Source organism: Haematobia irritans, chromosome 1 (assembly GCF_050003625.1).
Source record: "Haematobia irritans isolate KBUSLIRL chromosome 1, ASM5000362v1, whole genome shotgun sequence".
Taxonomy (NCBI): Eukaryota; Metazoa; Arthropoda; class Insecta; order Diptera; family Muscidae; genus Haematobia; species Haematobia irritans.
The window spans coordinates 181,381,107-181,401,342 of record NC_134397.1 but is presented as its reverse complement, the minus strand read 5'-3'; the positions used below and the strand labels follow the sequence as shown (position 1 = coordinate 181,401,342).

The window sequence follows — 20,236 nt, the reverse complement described above, 5'->3', positions numbered from 1 at the left end:
TGTGAAATTTTTATTTCTATAGAAAAATTTGTCAAAATTTTGTTTCTATAGAAAACATTCCCCAAATTTATTTTCTATAGACAATTTCGTCAACATTTCATTTCCACAAAAATATTGTCAAAATTTTATTTCTATAGAAAATTTTGTCAAAATGTTATTTCTATAGAAAATTTTGTCAAAATTTTATTTCTATAGAAATTTTTTTCAAAATTTTATTTCTATAGAAAATTTTGTCAAAATTTTTTTTCTATAGAAATTTTTTTCAAAATTTTATTTCTATAGAAAATTTTTTCAAAATTTTATTTCTATAGAAAATTTTTTCAAAATTTTATTTCTATAGAAAATTTTCTCAAAATTTTATTCTATAGAAAATTTTGTCAAAATTTTATTTCTATAGAAAATTTTGTCAAAATTTTATTTCTATAGAAAATTTTGTCAATATTTTATTTCTAAAGAAAATTTTCTCAAAATTTTATTTCTATAGAACATTTTGTGAAAATGTTATTCTATAGACCATTTTGACAAAATTTTATTTCCATAGAAAATTTTTTTCAAAATTTTATTTCTATAGAAAATTTTTTCAAAATTTTATTTCTATAGAAAATTTTTTCAAAATTTTATTTCTATAGAAAATTTTGTCAAAATTTAATTTCGATATAAAATTTTGTCAAAATTTTATTTTTTTAGAAAATTTTGTCAAATTTTTTTTTATAGAAAAAATTGTCTAAATTTTTTTTTCTATAGAAAATTTTGTCAAAGATTTATTTCTATAGAAAATTTTGTCAAAATGTTATTTCTATAGAAAATTTTGTCAAAATTTTATTTCTATAGAAAATTTTGTCAAAATTTTATTTCTATAAAAATTTTTTTCAAAATTTTATTTCTATAGAAAATTTTTTCAAAATTTTATTTCTATAGAAAATTTTGTCAAAATTTTATTTCTATAGAAAATGTTGTCAAAATTTTATTTCTATAGAAATTTTTTTCAAAATTTTATTTCTATAGGAAATTTTGTCAACATTTTATTTCTATAGAAAATTTTGTCAATATTTTATTTCTATAGAAAATTTTGTCAACATTTTATTTCTAAAGACAATTTTGTCAAAATTTTATTTCTATAGAAAATTTTGTTAAAATTTTATTTCTATAGAAAATCTTTTCAAAATTTTAATTCTACAGAAAATTTTGTAAAAATTTTATTTCTATAGAAAATTTTGTCAAAATTTTATTTCCATAGAAAATTTTGTCAAAATTGTATTTCTATAGAAAATTTTGTTAACATTTTATTTCTATAAAAAATTTTGTCAAAATTTTATTTCGATAGAAAATTTTGTCAAAATTTTATTTCTATAGACAATTTTGTTAAAATTTTATTTCTATAGAAAATTTTGTCAATATTTTATTTCTATAGAAAATGTTGTCAACATTTTATTTCTTTAGAAAATTTTTTCAAAATTTTATTTCTATAGAAAATTTTGTCAAAATTTTATTTCTTTAGAAAATTTTGTCGGGTTGAGCTTAAGACCTTAGTTGTCATAGCTATTAAACTTTTTTAAGTTATCAATTTTAATTGTAACTTAATAATGAATAAATAAATAAAATAAATTATCGGGAAAATATCGAATATCAATCCGTTGGATTTTCGGCTGTAGAACATTTGAAGAGTAAGGTTTTCACTAAAACATATCAAAGTCTCGATCATCTCAAGGCGCCATTTCACCGGGAGTGGGCCAAAATACCGCGGAGCCAGAATTTGACGGCCATAATTCGTGCCGACAAAATATAGCGCTTTACTTTTGTGTTAGTTAGATATCATCCACCCTGTATATATAAAATTACATTAATTCCGTTTTCAAATGTGGTAGTTGCTACATTGTTTTGTAGGAAAAGGACCGACTAAAGTTGTTTGTTTTCATTAAATAAAGTTTCTTTACATCGGTTTGTGTGTGCCCAGTATTGTGGTCTATAAATAGAACTGCTTGACTGTATATGTTGCCTGTGCGTTGATAACGATAATTGTGTTTTTTTTTAATGACAATAAGAGCTACAAGGCGCAGTGGATAGTGTCTCTGCATACAAACTACATGGTCCGCGGTTCGATTCTCCGTTTGGACGAAAGATAAACTTTGAAAAATGTATAAACTCATATTCGAATTTGTAAATTTTGGTACTAAATATTTTGTATTAAAGAAAAAATGCTGAGAACAAAATAAATTACAAAAACTTGAATTAGTGTTTATTAACTTGTTTTCACATCATGTAAAAGAGTCAACGTTTATCACAAGAAGTCTATAATTTCGTTTCAAACAAACTACCTTACAGCAAAACACAAATGGTAGACAATGGTTGTTTGTCTAAAATTTCGTTTGGGAGAAATGAATTCAGGTGCATGATTTCTCCAACCACGTAAAGTCTAAAATTCTATTTTGCAACTATAAAATACTTTAAATACCTAAGCATTAAGTGCCCACAAAAAATTTTCTGATTCTATCACGAAATTAATTGATCCAATTAATTGTTTAATTAAAATGAATAAAATGACTTCAATCACATAAATTATAGTATCAATTAAAAAATTAATTGAAAGTCAATTAAACAATTAATTGATACAATTAAAAAATTAATTGATATTATTAATTTTTGTGATTGATTTTTGTTTCAATTAAAAAATTTGTTGAATCAATTAAATTTTTGTTTTTAATTGAATATTTTTTTAAAACTCAATTATGACATTAATTGGAACAATTTTCGTAAAATTTTTTCTGTGTTACTTCAGTATCCAATTAATTTTTTAATTGAAATTATTTCAATCCCGAAAATGCAAGTATCACAAGCACAGAATTAATTATAAATATAAAAAATTAAAAAAAAAATAATTGAAAGTCAATTAAACAATTAATTGATCCAATTAAAAAATTAATTGATATTATTAATTTTTGTGATTGATTTTTGTTTCAATTAAAAAATTTGTTGAATCAATTATTTTTTTGTTTTTAATTGAATATTTTTTAAAACTCAATTAAGACATTAATTGGAACAATTTTCGTGAAATTTTTTCTGTATTACTTCAGTATCCAATTAATTTTTTAATAGAAATTATTTCAATCCCAAAAATGCAAGTATCACAATCACAGAATTAATTATAAATATAAAATATACTTGATTAAAAAAAAAAATAATTAATTAATTAATTTTTTCGACACTTTTTTAATTGATTCAATTTTTTTTTAATTTTTAATTGATTCAATTAAAATTTTGAATTGATTTTGATCGCAAAACTCAATTTCTTATTTGATTAAATTTTAATTACTTAAATTGTTTACATTTAAGTGAAATACTTTTCTTGTATTTTTATAAACTAAAAAAAATAAATAATTTTCAACTACACAGAAAAATGTTTGTTTCTCGAATTCAATAATGAAATTAATTAAACCAATTAATCGCAAAAATTGTAGTATCAAACACAGAAAAAAATATGCTTTTTTAAAAAATTAATTGGTCTCTTCCGGCGCATTCAGTTAATTTTTTAATTAGTTCAATTAACTTTAATTAAAAATGTAAAAAATGTTCAATCATTTTCATAATTGATTTTATTTTAAGTTAATTGTTTAATTGATAACGTTTTTAACTTAAATCAACGTTTTCATTGAAAATATTTAGGTGATATTTTTAATAGGAAATATATTATTATTATTATTATTTGATTAAAAGGTTAATTACGATAATTTATTTAAACATGTACATTCAATTAATTGTTTAATTAGTTCAATTAGTTTTAATTGAAATCTAAAATTTTTCCATAATTTTATAATTGACTTTATTTTTAATTTTATTAAAAAGTTAATTGTACCACTTAATGTTTTAATTGGTTATGTTTTTAAATTTATATTTCAATTCAAATCAATTTTTTTATTTGAAAATATTTAGGTGATATTTTTTATTCTGTGTAAACGCTATTGAGAATTTGAAAACAAAAAAAAATAATTTTTAATTAAATTACAAGAAAATATTACACTAATAAAAATAAATTCCTAATATATGCAATCAAAAACATTTAAACCTCAACCTCGCATGATGGTCAAAACAAAAATGTTTCGTACGATTGTCCTTTACAATTTGATTAAGCACAAGACATTGCAAATTAAACAAAAGAGCATAATTAAAAAAACCTTCACGAAAGATTTATTAAAGCGTAGTGGAGAACTACTTTAAGATGTTGTATAAATTTAATAATAATTAAACACAAATATTGCACATCATAAAGTTTAAATAAAAAAGTCCATAATAAATTTCAAATTTTCCAAAGGCCGTTGCACATGATTGACGATATTTAGTTGGCATTGAGTTGGCCCTCTAGCATGACTTTTAGTGTTTGCCTATTGGCACTGTATGTAATTTGAACAAAAATTAAAGAGGTGTGAGATTTACTTAGAGATTGATTTTTTTTTTGGCTAATATTTATGACATTTTATTCAAAGCTTGTCTATTAGGTCATACGTAATAATAAATATAACAGGGAATTTTCAAAAGAAACTGCCTGTGGCGATAGTTGCTGAATTTAAAACACTTGGAGTCAAAGCAAACATAAAGGGTGATACGGTCAAAATTTGGTCAAGGGAAAACGCGCGTAAATCGGTGAAATCGTTTATTTAAAAAATCAAATTAAATTTCTTTTTCAAGTTCAATTAGTATAAAATTCAGGAAAAATATTCAGTTAGGCTTTCGCTTTTCCAAATCCGAATTGCCGGGCCTCACGCTTGACACCTGCCATCAGATTTTGTACAGCCACCTTGTCCACCTTCTTCGCCACAGAAAGCCAGTTTGCCTTGAACTGCTGCTCGTCCTTAGCAGTTTTTTGGTCTTCTTTAGGTTCCGCTTGACAATAGCCCAGTATTTCTCAATTGGGCGGAGCTCTGGTGTGTTGGGAGGGTTCTTGTCCTTGGGAACCACCTGCACGTTGTTGGCGGCGTACCACTCCATGGCCTTTTTACCGTAATGGCAAGATGCCAAATCCGGCCAAAACAGTACGGAGCAACCGTGTTTCTTCAGGAAAGGCAGCAGACGTTTATTCAAACACTCTTTCACGTTTCTTGGTTGACAGTCCCGGAAGCTATGAAAATGCTGCTTTTCAAGCCACAGGTACAGATGGCTTGCCAAACCAGATATTTCTTTGCGAACTTTGACAGTTTTATGTGCTTGAAAATATCTGCTACCTTTCCCCTTCCTTTTGCCGTATAAAACTCCTGTCCCGGAAGCTGCTTGTAGTCGGCTTTGACGTTTGTTTCGTCGTCCATTACCACGCCGGGAAACTTCGTCAGCATCGTCGTGTACAGCATCCGGGATCGCGCTTTGGCCGTCGTATTTTGTTTATCATCGCGATTTGGAGTCACTACCTTCTTGTAAGTCGATAGTCCGGCTCGTTTTTTGGCTCAATGCACGGTTGTAGACGATACACCCAGCTTATTTGCGGCATCTCGGAGAGAGAGGTTAGGGTTTCGCTTGAAACTACCGGCAACTCTCTTTGTCGTCTCAGCGGCTTCAGGTTTTCGATTTCCCCCCGATCCAGACTTCCTGGCTGTCGACAAACGTTCCCCAAACACTTTAATTACATTTGTAACGGTTTGGCAACTTTTAGTTATTTTGCCAGCTTTGCGTGCGAATAGATCGGATTTTCGCGATGCGCAAGCAAAATTTTGATACGCTGCTCTTCTTGCTTGGACGGCATTTTGACAACTGAAGAGTGAATTCCAAAATCAAAATAGGAGCAACATTCTACACACACCTTCAAAATGAGGGGTGTTCAGGTTTTTGAAATGCAAAATTGAAAGAAATGCATCAAGTTTATATTGACCAAATTTTGACCGTATCACCCTTTATCGCTCTGAAATTTTATAAATAAATCCAAGATACAGATTATGAGACTATTATTGAAAATTTAAAATTATCTTAGCTATTCTAATACACCACAACTCGAAATTCTAAAGTCGGACTCGACTTCAAGTATAAAATATGCCATGATTGAAGTAAAAATCGTTTTTAGTATAAAGTCTTAAAATAAGTCTCCTATTTTTATACCCTTCACCACTACTGTGGTACAGGGTATAATAAGTTTGTGCATTTGTATGTAACGCCAAGAAGGAAAAGTCTGAGACCCATCGTTTAGTATACCGATCGTCTTAGAATTAAATTCTGAGTCGATTTAGCGATGTCCGTCTGTCTGTCTGTCTGTCCGTCTGTCTGTCTGTCTGTTGATATATTTTTGTGTGCAAAGTACAGCTCGCAGTTTTAGTCCGATTGTCCTAAAATTTGGTATAGGATCCTGTTTCGGCTCAAAGACGATCCCTATTTATTTTGGAAAAAATCGGTTCAGATTTAGATATAGCTGCCATATATATTTTTCACCGATCTGGTCATAATTGGCGTGTATATCAACCGATCTTCCTCAAATTCCGTACATCCGAATATTTTATGAGTCTCGAAAAACTTGCAAAATATCAGCCAAATCGGTTCAGATTTAGATATAGCTCTCATATATAGCTTTCGCCCGATTTACACTCATTTGCCCACAGAGGCCAATTTTTTGCTCCGATTTAGTTGAAATTTTGCACAGGGAGTAGAATTAGCATTGTAGCTATGCGTGTCAAATTTGGTTGAAATCGGTTCAGATTTAGATATAGCTCCCATATATAGCTTTCGCCCGATTTACACTCATATGACCAAAGAGGCCAATTTTTTGCTCCGATTTAGATGAAATTTTGCACAGGGAGTAGAATTAGCATTGTAGCTATGCGTGTCAAATTTGGTTGAAATCGGTTCAGATTTAGATATAGCTCCCATATATAGCTTTCGACCGATTTACACTCATATGACCATAGAGGCCAATTTTTAACTCCGATTTAGTTGACATTTTGCACAAGGGGTTGAATTAGCATTGTCGCTATGCGTGCCAAATTTGGTTGAAATCAGTTCAGATTTAGATATAGCTCCCATATATATGTTTTTCAGATTTCGAAAAAAATGGTCAAAATACCAACATTTTCCATGTAAAATCGCCACTGTTTAGTCGAAAAGTTGTAAAAATGACTCTATTTTTCCTTAACTTCTAATGCATATATATCGAGCGATAAATCATAAATAAACTTTTGCGAAGTTTTCTTAAAATTGCTCCAGATTTAAATGTTTCCCATATTTTTTTACTAACATTGTGTTCCACCCTAGTGCATTAGCCGACTTAAATTTTGAGTCTATAGATTTTGTAGAAGTCTATCAAATTCTGTCCAGATCGAGTGATATTTAAATGTATGTATTTGGGACAAACCTTTATATATAGCCCCAACACATTTGACGGATGTGATATGGTATCGAAAATTTAGATCTACAAAGTGGTGCAGGGTATAATATAGTCGGCCCCGCCCGACTTTAGACTTTGCTTACTTGTTTTTATGTGATTTTTCCCATTGGACCCTGTAGACCAATTGCAAATATCTTCTTTATTATTTCCTTACTTTTAACAGTGAAGAAAAGCGTTCTCCATATTTTCTATAATTTTTCAGTTTGCTATACTTTTATGCAAATTAAAATACCCAAATAAATGTAAAATAACAAAGGTCAGTAATCAGTAAAAATCTAGTTTTTATTTGCAAATCATCTCGGTAGAAAATCGATGAGCCTTCCCTTTCCATTTCTATGAAAGAAATTCGACAGCCATTTCTATTTTATTTTTCTATAAAAATTCGATATTCATGAAATATTTTATAAAAATTCAATTTTCATGAAATTCTCTATGAAAATTCAATGTGTATCAAATTTTCTATGAAAATTCGATATTATTCAAATTTTCTATGAAAATTCGATATTGTTCAAATTTTCTATGTAAATTCGATATTGTTCAAATTTTCTATGAAAATTCGATATTGTTCAAATTTTCTATGAAAATTCGATATTGTTCAAATTTTCTATGAAAATTCGATATTCTTCAAATTTTCTATGAAAATTCGATATTCTTCAAGTTTTCTATAAAAATTCGATGTTCGTCAAATTTTCTATAAAAATTCGATGTTTATCAAATTTTCTATAAAAATTCGATGTTCATCAAATTTTGTATAAAAATTCGATGTTCATAAAATTTTCTATAAAAATTCGATGTTTATCAAATTTTCTATAAAAATTCGATATTTATCAAATGTTATACGAAAATTCGATATTCATCAAATTTTCTGTGAAAAATCGATATTCATCAAATTTTCTATAAAAATTCGATGATCATCAAATTTTTTATGAAAATTCGATATTCTTCAAATTGTCTATGAAAATTCGATGTGCATAAAATTTTCTATAAAAATTCGATATTCATTAATTTTTCTATGAAAATATGATCAAATTTTATATAAAAATACAATGTCATGGAATTTTCTTTGAAATTCCCTATAAAAATTCGAAGTTCATGAAATTTTCTATAAAACTTCGATTTTCATAAACATTTTCTATAAAAAATCGATGCTTTTCAAATTTTCTATGAAAATTCGATAATCATAAAATTTCTTATGAAAATTCGACATTCATTAAATTTTCTATAAAAATTCGATATTCATTAAATTTTCTATAAAAAATCGATGTGAATCAAATTTTCTAGGAAAATTCGATGTTCATCAAATTTTCGATAAAAATTCGATGTGCATCAAATTTTCTATGAAAATTCGATATTCTTCAAATTTTCTATAAAACTTCAATATTCATTAAATTTGCTATGAAAATATGATCAAGTTTTATATAAAAATACAATGGTCATCGAATTTTCTTTGAAATTCCCTATAAAAATTCGAAGTTCATGAAATTTTCTATAAAACTGCGATTTTCATAAACATTTTCTATAAAAATTCGATGCTTTTCAAATTTTCTATGAAAATTCGATAATCATAAAATTTCTTATGAAAATTCGACATCATTAAATTTTCTATAAAAGTACGATATTCATCACATTTTCTATAAAATTGCGATGTTCATCAGATTTTCTGTAAAAATTCGATGTGAATCAAATTTTCTATAAAATTCGATGTGCATAAAGATTTCTATAAATATTCGATGTTCATCACATTTTCTATGAAAATTCGATGTTCATCAAATTTTCTACGAAAAATCGATGTTCATCAAATTTTCTATGAAAATTCGATGTACTTCTCTTTCCATTTCTATGAAAGAAATTCGACAGCCATTTCTATTTTATTTTTCTATAAAAATTCGATATTCATGAAATATTTTATAAAAATTCAATTTTCATGAAATTCTCTATGAAAATTCAATGTGTATCAAATTTTCTATGAAAATTCGATATTATTCAAATTTTCTATGAAAATTCGATATTGTTCAAATTTTCTATGAAAATTCGATATTGTTCAAATTTTCTATGAAAATTCGATATTATTCAAATTTTCTATGAAAATTCGATATTGTTCAAATTTTCTATGAAAATTCGATATTCTTCAAATTTTCTATGAAAATTCGATATTGTTCAAATTTTCTATGAAAATTCGATATTCTTCAAATTTTCTATGAAAATTCGATATTCTTCAAGTTTTCTATAAAAATTCGATGTTCATCAAATTTTGTATAAAAATTCGATGTTCATAAAATTTTCTATAAAAATTCGATGTTTATCAAATTTTCTATAAAAATTCGATATTTATCAAATGTTATACGAAAATTCGATATTCATCAAATTTTCTGTGAAAAATCGATATTCATCAAATTTTCTATAAAAATTCGATGATCATCAAATTTTTTATGAAAATTCGATATTCTTCAAATTGTCTATGAAAATTCGATGTGCATAAAATTTTCTATAAAAATTCGATATTCATTAATTTTTCTATGAAAATATGATCAAATTTTATATAAAAATACAATGTCATGGAATTTTCTTTGAAATTCCCTATAAAAATTCGAAGTTCATGAAATTTTCTATAAAACTTCGATTTTCATAAACATTTTCTATAAAAATTCGATGCTTTTCAAATTTTCTATGAAAATTCGATAATCATAAAATTTCTTATGAAAATTCGACATTCATTAAATTTTCTATAAAAATTCGATATTCATTAAATTTTCTATAAAAATCGATGTGAATCAAATTTTCTAGGAAAATTCGATGTTCATCAAATTTTCGATAAAAATTCGATGTGCATCAAATTTTCTATGAAAATTCGATATTCTTCAAATTTTCTATAAAACTTCAATATTCATTAAATTTGCTATGAAAATATGATCAAGATTTATATAAAAATACAATGGTCATCGAATTTTCTTTGAAATTCAACCTCAATTACTTAACTCTTTTGTATGGCTACAAGAAATGCAGTGAGTTAAAATCCTTATTTAGAATGCAAAACAAGGCTTTAAAAATAGTTGCGAACTTGCCAATAACTTATCCTACTACAACTTTGTATACAAGTGTTTTCCCAATTGTATTGCCTATTTATGGAATTTATAAGATGCAGCTGTTATTATATGTTTATAAATGTATCCACAAAATAGGGCATCACACAATAAATTTTTCCATTAATCAAAATTATTTTAATACGAGAAATAATAGCAATTTAAGAATCGGTTGGTGTAGACTTGAGCTCACAAAACAAAAAATTGAACATGTTGGAAGCATAGAATTTAATAAATTGCCGAAAGAACTGAAATCTACAAACAGAATTTCCATCTTTAAACATCGTTTAAAAGCCTTTTTATTGGAACATATAGATAAATTTTTGAATTGAATTGTGTTCATGTAATGAATTTTTGAATATTTCACAACAACAATATTCCATGGTTTTGAACTGTTAATTTTATTAAATCTTATATTTAAAAAAAAAGCCAACTAGCCTCTCTAATGTCTTAAAGACACTGAGGCGTTAATAAATAAACAGAAACAGTATTTAAAACTTTAGTTATTACAGATATATATATTTTTTTTAACAATATGTTAATTTAGTTTTATAACTTGTTTGTTACTATACTGTTAGAAAACATGAAATAAATAAATTACAAAAAAAAAAATCGAAGTTCATTAAATTTTCTATAAAAATGCGATTTTCATAAACATTTTCTATAAAAATTCGATGCTTTTCAAATTTTCTATGAAAATTCGATAATCATAAAATTTCTTATGAAAATTCGACATCATTAAATTTTCTATAAAAGTACGATATTCATCACATTTTCTATAAAATTGCGATGTTCATCAGATTTTCTGTAAAAATTCTATGTGAATCAAATTTTCTATAAAATTCGATGTGCATAAAGATTTCTATAAATATTCGATGTTCATCACATTTTCTATGAAAATTCGATGTTCATCAAATTTTCTATGAAAATTCGATGTACTTATCTTTCCATTTCTATGAAAGAAATTCGACAGCCATTTCTAATTTATTTTTCTATAAAAATTCGATATTCATGAAATATTTTATAAAAATTCAATTTTCATGAAATTCTCTATGAAAATTCAGTGTGTATCAAATTTTCTATGAAAATTCGATATTTTTCAAATTTTCTATGAAAATTCGATATTGTTCAAATTTTCTATGAAAATTCGATATTGTTCAAATTTTCTATGAAAATTCGATATTGTTCAAATTTTCTATGAAAATTCGACTACCTTTTATATGAAAATTCGATATTCTTCAAATTGTCTATGAAAATTCGATGTGCATAAAATTTTCTATAAAAATTCGATATTCATTAATTTTTCTATGAAAATATGATCAAATTTTATATAAAAATACAATGTCATGGAATTTTCTTTGAAATTCCCTATAAAAATTCGAAGTTCATGAAATTTTCTATAAAACTTCGATTTTCATAAACATTTTCTATAAAAATTCGATGCTTTTCAAATTTTCTATGAAAATTCGATAATCATAAAATTTCTTATGAAAATTCGACATTCATTAAATTTTCTATAAAAGTACGATATTCATCACATTTTCTATAAAATTTGCGATGTTCATCAGATTTTCTGTAAAAATTCGATGTGAATCAAATTTTCTATAAAATTCGATGTGCATAAAGATTTCTATAAATATTCGATGTTCATCACATTTTCTATGAAAATTCGATGTACTTCTCTTTTCATTTCTATGAAAGAAATTCGACAGCCATTTCTAATTTATTTTTCTATAAAAATTCGATATTCATGAAATATTTTATAAAAATTCAATTTCCATGAAATTCTCTCTGAAAATTCGATATTCTTCAAATTTTCTATGAAAATTCGATATTCTTCAAATTTTCTATGAAAATTCGACATTCTTCAAATTTTCTATGAAAATTCGACTACCTTTTATATGAAAATTTGATATTCTTCAAATTGTCTATGAAAATTCGATGTGCATAAAATTTTCTATAAAAATTCGATATTCATTAATTTTTCTATGAAAATATGATCAAATTTTATATAAAAATACAATGTCATGGAATTTTCTTTGAAATTCCCTATAAAAATTCGAAGTTCAAGAAATTTTCTATAAAACTTCGATTTTCATAAACATTTTCTATAAAAATTCGATGCTTTTCAAATTTTCTATGAAAATTCGATAATCATAAAATTTCTTATGAAAATTCGACATTCATTAAATTTTCTATAAAAATTCGATATTCATTAAATTTTCTATAAAAATTCGATGTGAATCAAATTTTCTAGGAAAATTCGATGTTCATCAAATTTTCGATAAAAATTCGATGTGCATCAAATTTTCTATGAAAATTCGATATTCTTCAAATTTTCTATAAAACTTCAATATTCATTAAATTTGCTATGAAAATATGATCAAATTTTATATAAAAATTCAATTGTCATCGAATTTTCTTTGAAATTCCCTATAAAAATTCGATGTTCATGAAATTTTCTATAAAACTACGATTTTCATAAACATTATCTATAAAAATTCGATGCTTTTCAAATTTTCTATGAAAATTCGATAATCATAAAATTTCTTATAAAAATTCGACGTTCATTAAATTTTCTATAAAAAATCGATATTCATTAAATTTTCTATAAAAATGCGATGTTCATCAAATTTTCTGTAAAAATTCGATGTGAATCAAATTTTCTATAAAATTCGATGTGCATAAAGTTTTCTATAAATATTATATGTTCATTAAATTTTCTATGAAAATACGATGTGCATCAAATTTTATATAAAAATTCAATGGTCGTCGAATTTTCTATAAAATTCGATATACAAATTCGAAACAAATTTTCTATAAAAATTCCATATTCATCAAATTTTCTACAAAAGTTATATATTAAATAAGATATTCATCGAAATTTCTAGAAAAAAATCGATGTTCATAAATTTTCTAGAAAAAAAATCGATGTTCATCAATTTTCTATAAAAATTCTATGCTCATCAAAATTTCTACAAAAGTTCGATATGTATAAAATTTTCTATCAAAATTCGATATTGATCGGATTTCCTATGAAAATTCGATATTCATCAAATTCTTTATGAAAATCCGATATTATTCATAAAATTTTTTATGAAAATTCGATATCCATCAAATTTTTTATAAAAATTCGACGTTCAATTTCTCTAAAAATTCGATTTTCATAAAATGTTCTGTAAAAATTCGATGTTCATCAAATTTTTTGTGAAAATTCGATGTTCATCAAATTTTCTATAAAATTTCGTTCATCCAAATGTTCATCAAATTTTCTATAAAATTTCGATGTTCATCATATTTTCTGTAAAAAATCGATTTTCATAAAATTTTCTGTAAAATTCGATGTTCATCAAATTTTTTGTGAAAATTCGATGTTCATCAAATTTTCTTTAAAAAATCGATTTTCATAAAATTTTCTGTAAAATTCGATGTTCATCAAATTTTTTGTGAAAATTCGATGTTCATCAAATTTTCTATAAAATTTCGATGTTCATCAAATTTTCTATAAAAAATCGATGTTCATCCAGTTTTCTAGAAAAAATCGAATTTCATCAAATTTTCTATAAAAATTCAATGGTCATAAATATTCGAGATCTTCATCAAAAACATATCCGGCTGTAAATGAAACTACTATGCTTGAATGATTAAAACATAGAAGGAAAAATATTGTTAAAAATTTTTTATGCAAAAAAAAAACTATATGAATAGACTTGGTGAACAATTTCTGTTTTCTACTATTCATCAATGGTGAAAATATAGAAGGAAAAGTATTGTTAGAATTTTTTTTATGAAAAAAAAAATATATATGAATAGACTTGGTGAACAATTTCTGTTTTCTTCTTTGCTGAACACAATCCTCCGAACAATGGGTCAACAAAAGAATATGATGTAATCTTCAAACGTCTTACGGCTAAAGGTTATGATGATTTGAGATAATGGAAACGCCTAAGATAATGGGTACATAAGAATGCCATAAGTAGTTGAAATTGTCAACCACTACCCAGCAAATAGAGAGAGAGGTTCCAAAAACGTAGTTTGGATGATAAGTTGGCGACCCGGAAGTAGTGCAAATTAGTCATTGTGGCAAATACAAAAAAAATTTAAGTTAAAATTTTCTAAAATTAACCCACATTTTCTTTAATGCTGGGTTCACTCCTGGTTTCAAAAAAAAACTGAAAACACTTTCTTGTAATAAGTTTATAAAAAAATCATCATCATATTTATCTCTCCATATGCCTAATGAGCATCCTTCTGCACATTGACAAAACCCGAAAGACATCAAAGTGCAATTTATTGTAATTAAATCTTCTCTATGCTACGTCACACTTTAGATTTGCTGTTGTATTCAAATTCTTCCTCCTTTTTTGTAGTGAAACCATTTTTGCACTGATTTCAGTTGGACGGCAGGCAGGCATATCACGTCAATGACGTGAATCATGTCAAGGTTACAACCAAAATAAGCTGACTCCTCTGCTTCACTGGCTGACATTATTGAAATGGAGGGCAGGCAAATTCATATGCATGATATGAGCATAAAAATTTATCTCCTCACCTTCCTTTGGTTTCTTCAATGGAACTAAAGCCTGTATTCACGCCAACAAAATCGCTAACATTAATCGCTGGTATTACCTGTAATTCACAGCGATAAAAATCTGTTAATGGTAAAGAAAAAGACCCTGCAAACCGTTTGCCGATTAAATGCGCCTGAGAGAATATCAGGTGTAACTTAACTTTTTTTGGGGGAATGAGAAACGTGTGATATTGAATATTATAAGAGCTGTAGGAGATTATACAAAGAGGATAGTGAATAATAGGGTAGGTCTTATGATGGCGGAAAAGACATATTTATTTATTTTATTGCAAATTTTGTTAAAATTTTATTTCTAAAGAAAATTTTGTCCAAATTTAATTTCTAAAGAAAATTGGTCAACATTTTATTTCTATCGAAAATTTTTGCAAAATTTTATTTCTATAGAAAATTTGGTCAAAATTATTTTTTCTATAGCAAAATTTTGTCAAATTCTATAGAAAATTTTCTCAAAATTTTATTTCTATAGAAAATTTTGTCAAAATTTTATTTCTATAGAAAATTTTGTCAAAATTTTATTTCTATAGAAAATTTTGCCAAATTTTATTTCTATAGAAAATTTTGTCAAAATTTTATTTCTATAGAAAATTTTGTCAAAATTTTATTTCTATAGAAAATTTTGCCAAAATTTTATTTCTATGGAAAATTTTGTCAAAATTTTATTTCTATGGAAAATTTTGTCAAAATTTTATTTCTATGGAAAATTTTGTCAAAATTTTATTTCTATAGAAAATTCCGTCAAAATCTTATTTCTATAGAAAATTCCGTCAAAATTTTATTTCTACAGAAAATGTTTGCAAAATTTTATTTCTATAGAAAATTTTGTCATAATTATTTTTTCTATAGCAAAATTTTGTCAATTTTATGTCTATAGAAAATTTTCTCAAAATTTTATTTCTATAGCAAATTTTGTCAAAATTTTATTTCTATAGAAAATTTTGTCAAAATTTTATTTCTATAGAAAATTTTGTCAAAATTTTATTTCTATAGAAAATCTTCTCAAAATTTTATTTCTATAGAAAATCTTCTAAAAGTTTTATTTCTATAGAAAATTTTTGTCAAAATTGTATTTCTATAGAAAATTTTTGCAAAATTTTATTTCTATAGAAAATTTTCTCAAAATTTTTTTTTCTATAGAAAATTTTGTTCAAATTTTATTTCCATAGACAATTTTGTCACAATTTTATTTCTATAGAAAATTTTCTCAAAATTTTATTTCCATATAAAATTTTCTTAAAATTTTATTTCTATAAAAAAGTTTCTCAAAATTTTATTTCTATACAAAATTTTGTCAATTGTATGTCTATAGAAAATTTTCTCAAAATTTTATTTCTATAGAAAAATTTGTCAAAATTTTATTTCTATAGAAAATTTTGTCAAAATTTTATTTCTATAGAAAATTTTGTCAAAATTTTATTTCTATAGAAAATTTTGTCGAAAAAATGAACTTTTATTTCTATAGAAAATTTTTGCAAAATTTTATTTCCATAGAATATTTTCTCAAAATTTTATTTCTATAGAAAATTTTCTCAAAATTTTATTTCTATAGAAAATCTTCTCAAAAATTTTATTTCTATAGGAAATTTTTGCAAAATTTTATTTCTATAGAAAATTTTTGCAAAATTTTATTATAGAAAATTTTTGCAAAATTTTATTTCTATAGAAAATTTTGTCAAATTTTTATTTCTATAGAAAATTTTCTCAAAATTTTATTTCTGTACAAAATTTTGTCAATTTTATGTCTATAGAAAATTTTCTAAAAATTATATTTCTATAGAAAATTTTTTTTCTAAAGAAACAAACATCTGAATTTATAACCAAAAATCAACTGTTTCTATGCATTTCAGTCGATCAATAGAAATCATTCTATATACAGAAACAGACTGTTACTCTTCCACATGCCATAGTATTTCCAAACAGACTTTGATTCCTCCTGAAAGTATGCAAAGACAAATTCGATTGTAGGCAGGGTTGCCAGTTTGGTCCGATCGGACCAAAATTGGTCCAAAATATTATTATTAATTTTTAAATTTGGTCCGATGTGGGTCAAAATGGAATTTGGTTGATTTTGGTCCATTTTCGTCAAATCGGTAATTTTTTTGAATTTTCTATAGAAATAGAATTTTGACAAAAATGTTCTATAGAACAAATGTTTCTAAATTGTCTACAGAAATAAATTTTTGACAAAATATCCTTTAGAAATAAAATTTTGACAAAATTTTCTATAGCAATAAAATGTTGACAAAATTTTCTATAGAAATAAAATTTTGTTAAAATTTTCTATAGACGTAAAATTTTATCAACATTTTCTATAGAAATAGAATTTTTACAAAATTTTCTATAGAAATAGAATTTTGACAAAATTTTCTATAGAATAAAATTTTGACAAAATTTTCTAAGAAGTAAAATTTTGAAAAATTTTACAACATTTTCTATAGAAATAAATAGAAATAAAAATTTTGAATAAAAATAAAAATTTTGAACAGAAATACAAATTTGACAAAATTTTCAATCGAAGTAAAATTTTGGAAAAATTATATTAAATTAATTTGGAAAAATGGTCCGTTGATACGAATTTTGGTCCAATTGTGGAAAAATGTTGGTCCAAAATAAAAATTCATTGTGGCAACGCTGATTGTAGGTAAACCAGATACTCACCTAACATATATTAGCAATTTCCAGGAGTTATATAAAATGAAACCAATGATCAAATAAAAAATAATAATTTTTAGATTCATTTAGACCTTATTTTGAAAAATATAATAATTCATTTAATTATTAAATTTTTCCTTTATGAAAAAATAATACAACACACTTTTTTGTGCCACCTTTTATTGTGAATGACATTTTTTGTGCCACTGTATTTTTGTATATATTTACAAAGAATTTCAATGCGACATATGTAGATATTTTTACTAATTGAATTCTGTTTTTTTTTTTATTTTCTAGGTATTGCTGGATTATTTACAGTTTTTTCAAGTTTTATATTTACAACAACTATAATAAAGTTCCTAGGCAGTGACATAACAGACTTAAAGTAAGTTTTTCTATCATCTCTATCCATAAACTATTCCGCAATTAATATCAAACTTTTCTTTTCGTGTTACAGAGATGCCCTATTCTTCCTATTACTCTTGATCGATCTTTCCAATTCGGGAACATTGGCTCAATTAGCCTTGGCGGGAACAAATCAAGCAGAAGTTACACAAAATATAGCAAGAGGCCTTGAACTATTGGGACCTGCCATATCTCTGGATACAATTGTGGAAACTCTTGTAATTGGAGTTGGTACCCTATCTGGAGTTCAACGTCTTGAAGTGCTATGCACATTTGCCGTAATGTCGGTCATAGTCAATTATGTGGTCTTCATGACATTCTATCCGGCATGTCTGTCTCTCATCTTGGATTTATCACGTAATGGCGTGGATATGTCATTGGTAAGAGCTAAAGCAAAAGATTCCATCATCCTAAAAGCTCTGAACGATGAGGAGCAAAAAGCCAATCCTGTTGTACAACGTGTGAAAATCATTATGACCACGGGTTTAATGATTGTCCATATCTATAGTCGTATGGTGTTCTCAAATGGTGACTATGAGAGTGTCGATAAGACGCTAACGCCTCAATTGAACATGAATGTCAATAATAATCGAACTGAATCTGGAGAATTGAGTGATTTAATTATAAAGTAAGTGAAATGATCATATATAGAATTAATGTGTAACTTTAATTGGTTGGGTGTATATTTACATTCTAAAAATAAATCTCCGCGAAAGAATGAAGCCTGCCCATTTTTGTCGGCTGTGTCTGACGCTCAATCTGTGCCATTTCTATAGAAAATTGTCGTCAACAATTTACTTCTATCTCAAATTTTGTCAAAATTTTCTTTCTATAGAAAATTTTGTCAAAATTTTTTTTCTATAGAAAATTTTGTCCAATTTTTATTTCTATAGAAAATTTTATCAAAATTTTATTTCTATAGAAAATTTGGTCAAAATTTTATTTCTATAGAAAATTTTGTTAAAATTTTATTTCTATAGAAAATTTTGTCAAAATTTTATTTCTATAAAAAACTTTGTCCAAATTTTATTTCTATAGAAAACTTTGTCAAAATTTTATTTCTATAGAAAATTTTGTCAAAATTTTATTTGTATAGAAAATTTTGTCAAAATTTTATTTGTATAGAAATTTTGCCAAAATTTTATTTCTATAGAAAAATTTGTCAAAATTTTGTTTCTATAGAAAATTTTGTCAAAATTTTATTTCTATAGAAAATTTTGTCAAAATTTTATTTCTGTGAAAATTTTGTCAAAATTTTATTTCCGTAGAAAATTTTGTCAAAATTTTATTTCCATAGAAAATTTTTTCAAAATTTATTTCTATTGAAAATTTTGTCAAAATTTCATTTCTATCGAAAATTTTGTCAAAATTCAATTTCTATAGAAAATGTTGTCCAAATTTTATTTCTATATAGAAAATATTCTCAAAATTTTATTTCTTTGATTTATTTTGTTTCTTATTCGATCTTTTTCTGTTTTAATAAAAATGCTTTATTTTGTCAAGCTTGAGATCTATTTTGTTTTTATTCTTTTCAATTCATCCGTCCTAATATTTCGCAATTTTCTTTGAATTGCTTCATCAGAGGTGTATGATCTATAAACATTTGTTATAATATTAATTAATCAATTAAGTTTAAATTCATTAATTATCTATAAACATTTGTTATAATATTAATCTCTATAGAAAATTTTATCAAAATTTTATTCTTTGAAAATTTTGTCAAAATTGTATTTCTATAGAAAATTTTGCCAAAATTTTATTTCTTTAGAAAATTTTATCAACATTTTATTTCTATAGAAAATTTGGTCAAAATTTCATTTCTATAGCAAATTTTGTCAAAATTTCATTTCTATAGCAAATTTTGTCAAAATTTCATTTCTATAGAAAATTTTGTCAAAATTTCATTTCTATAGAAAATTTTGTCAAAATTTCATTTCTATAGAAAATTTTGTCAAAATTTGTTTCTATAGAAAATTTTGTCAAAATTTTATTTCTATAGAAAATTTTGTCAACATTTTATTTCTATAGAAAATTTTGTCAAAATTTTATTTCTATAGAAAATTTTGTCAAAATTTTATTTCTATAGAAAATTTTGTCCAAATTTTATTTCTATAGAAAATGTTGTCCAAGTTTTATTTCGATATAGAAAATATTGTCAAA

The 20,236-nt window shown here is 24.9% G+C and overlaps 1 protein-coding gene across 1 annotated transcript in view; it reads left to right on the top strand.

The window, feature by feature from the left end:
* The window catches only part of Hmgcr (HMG coenzyme A reductase), a 237,467-nt gene that overhangs the window by 204,330 nt on the left and 12,901 nt on the right, over positions 1-20,236 (top strand). The window contains exons 4-5 of the mRNA XM_075292246.1: positions 17,969-18,056; positions 18,129-18,704. Of these exons, the coding sequence (XP_075148361.1) occupies positions 17,969-18,056; positions 18,129-18,704 (664 nt within the window). The remainder of the gene's footprint in view (positions 1-17,968; positions 18,057-18,128; positions 18,705-20,236) is intronic.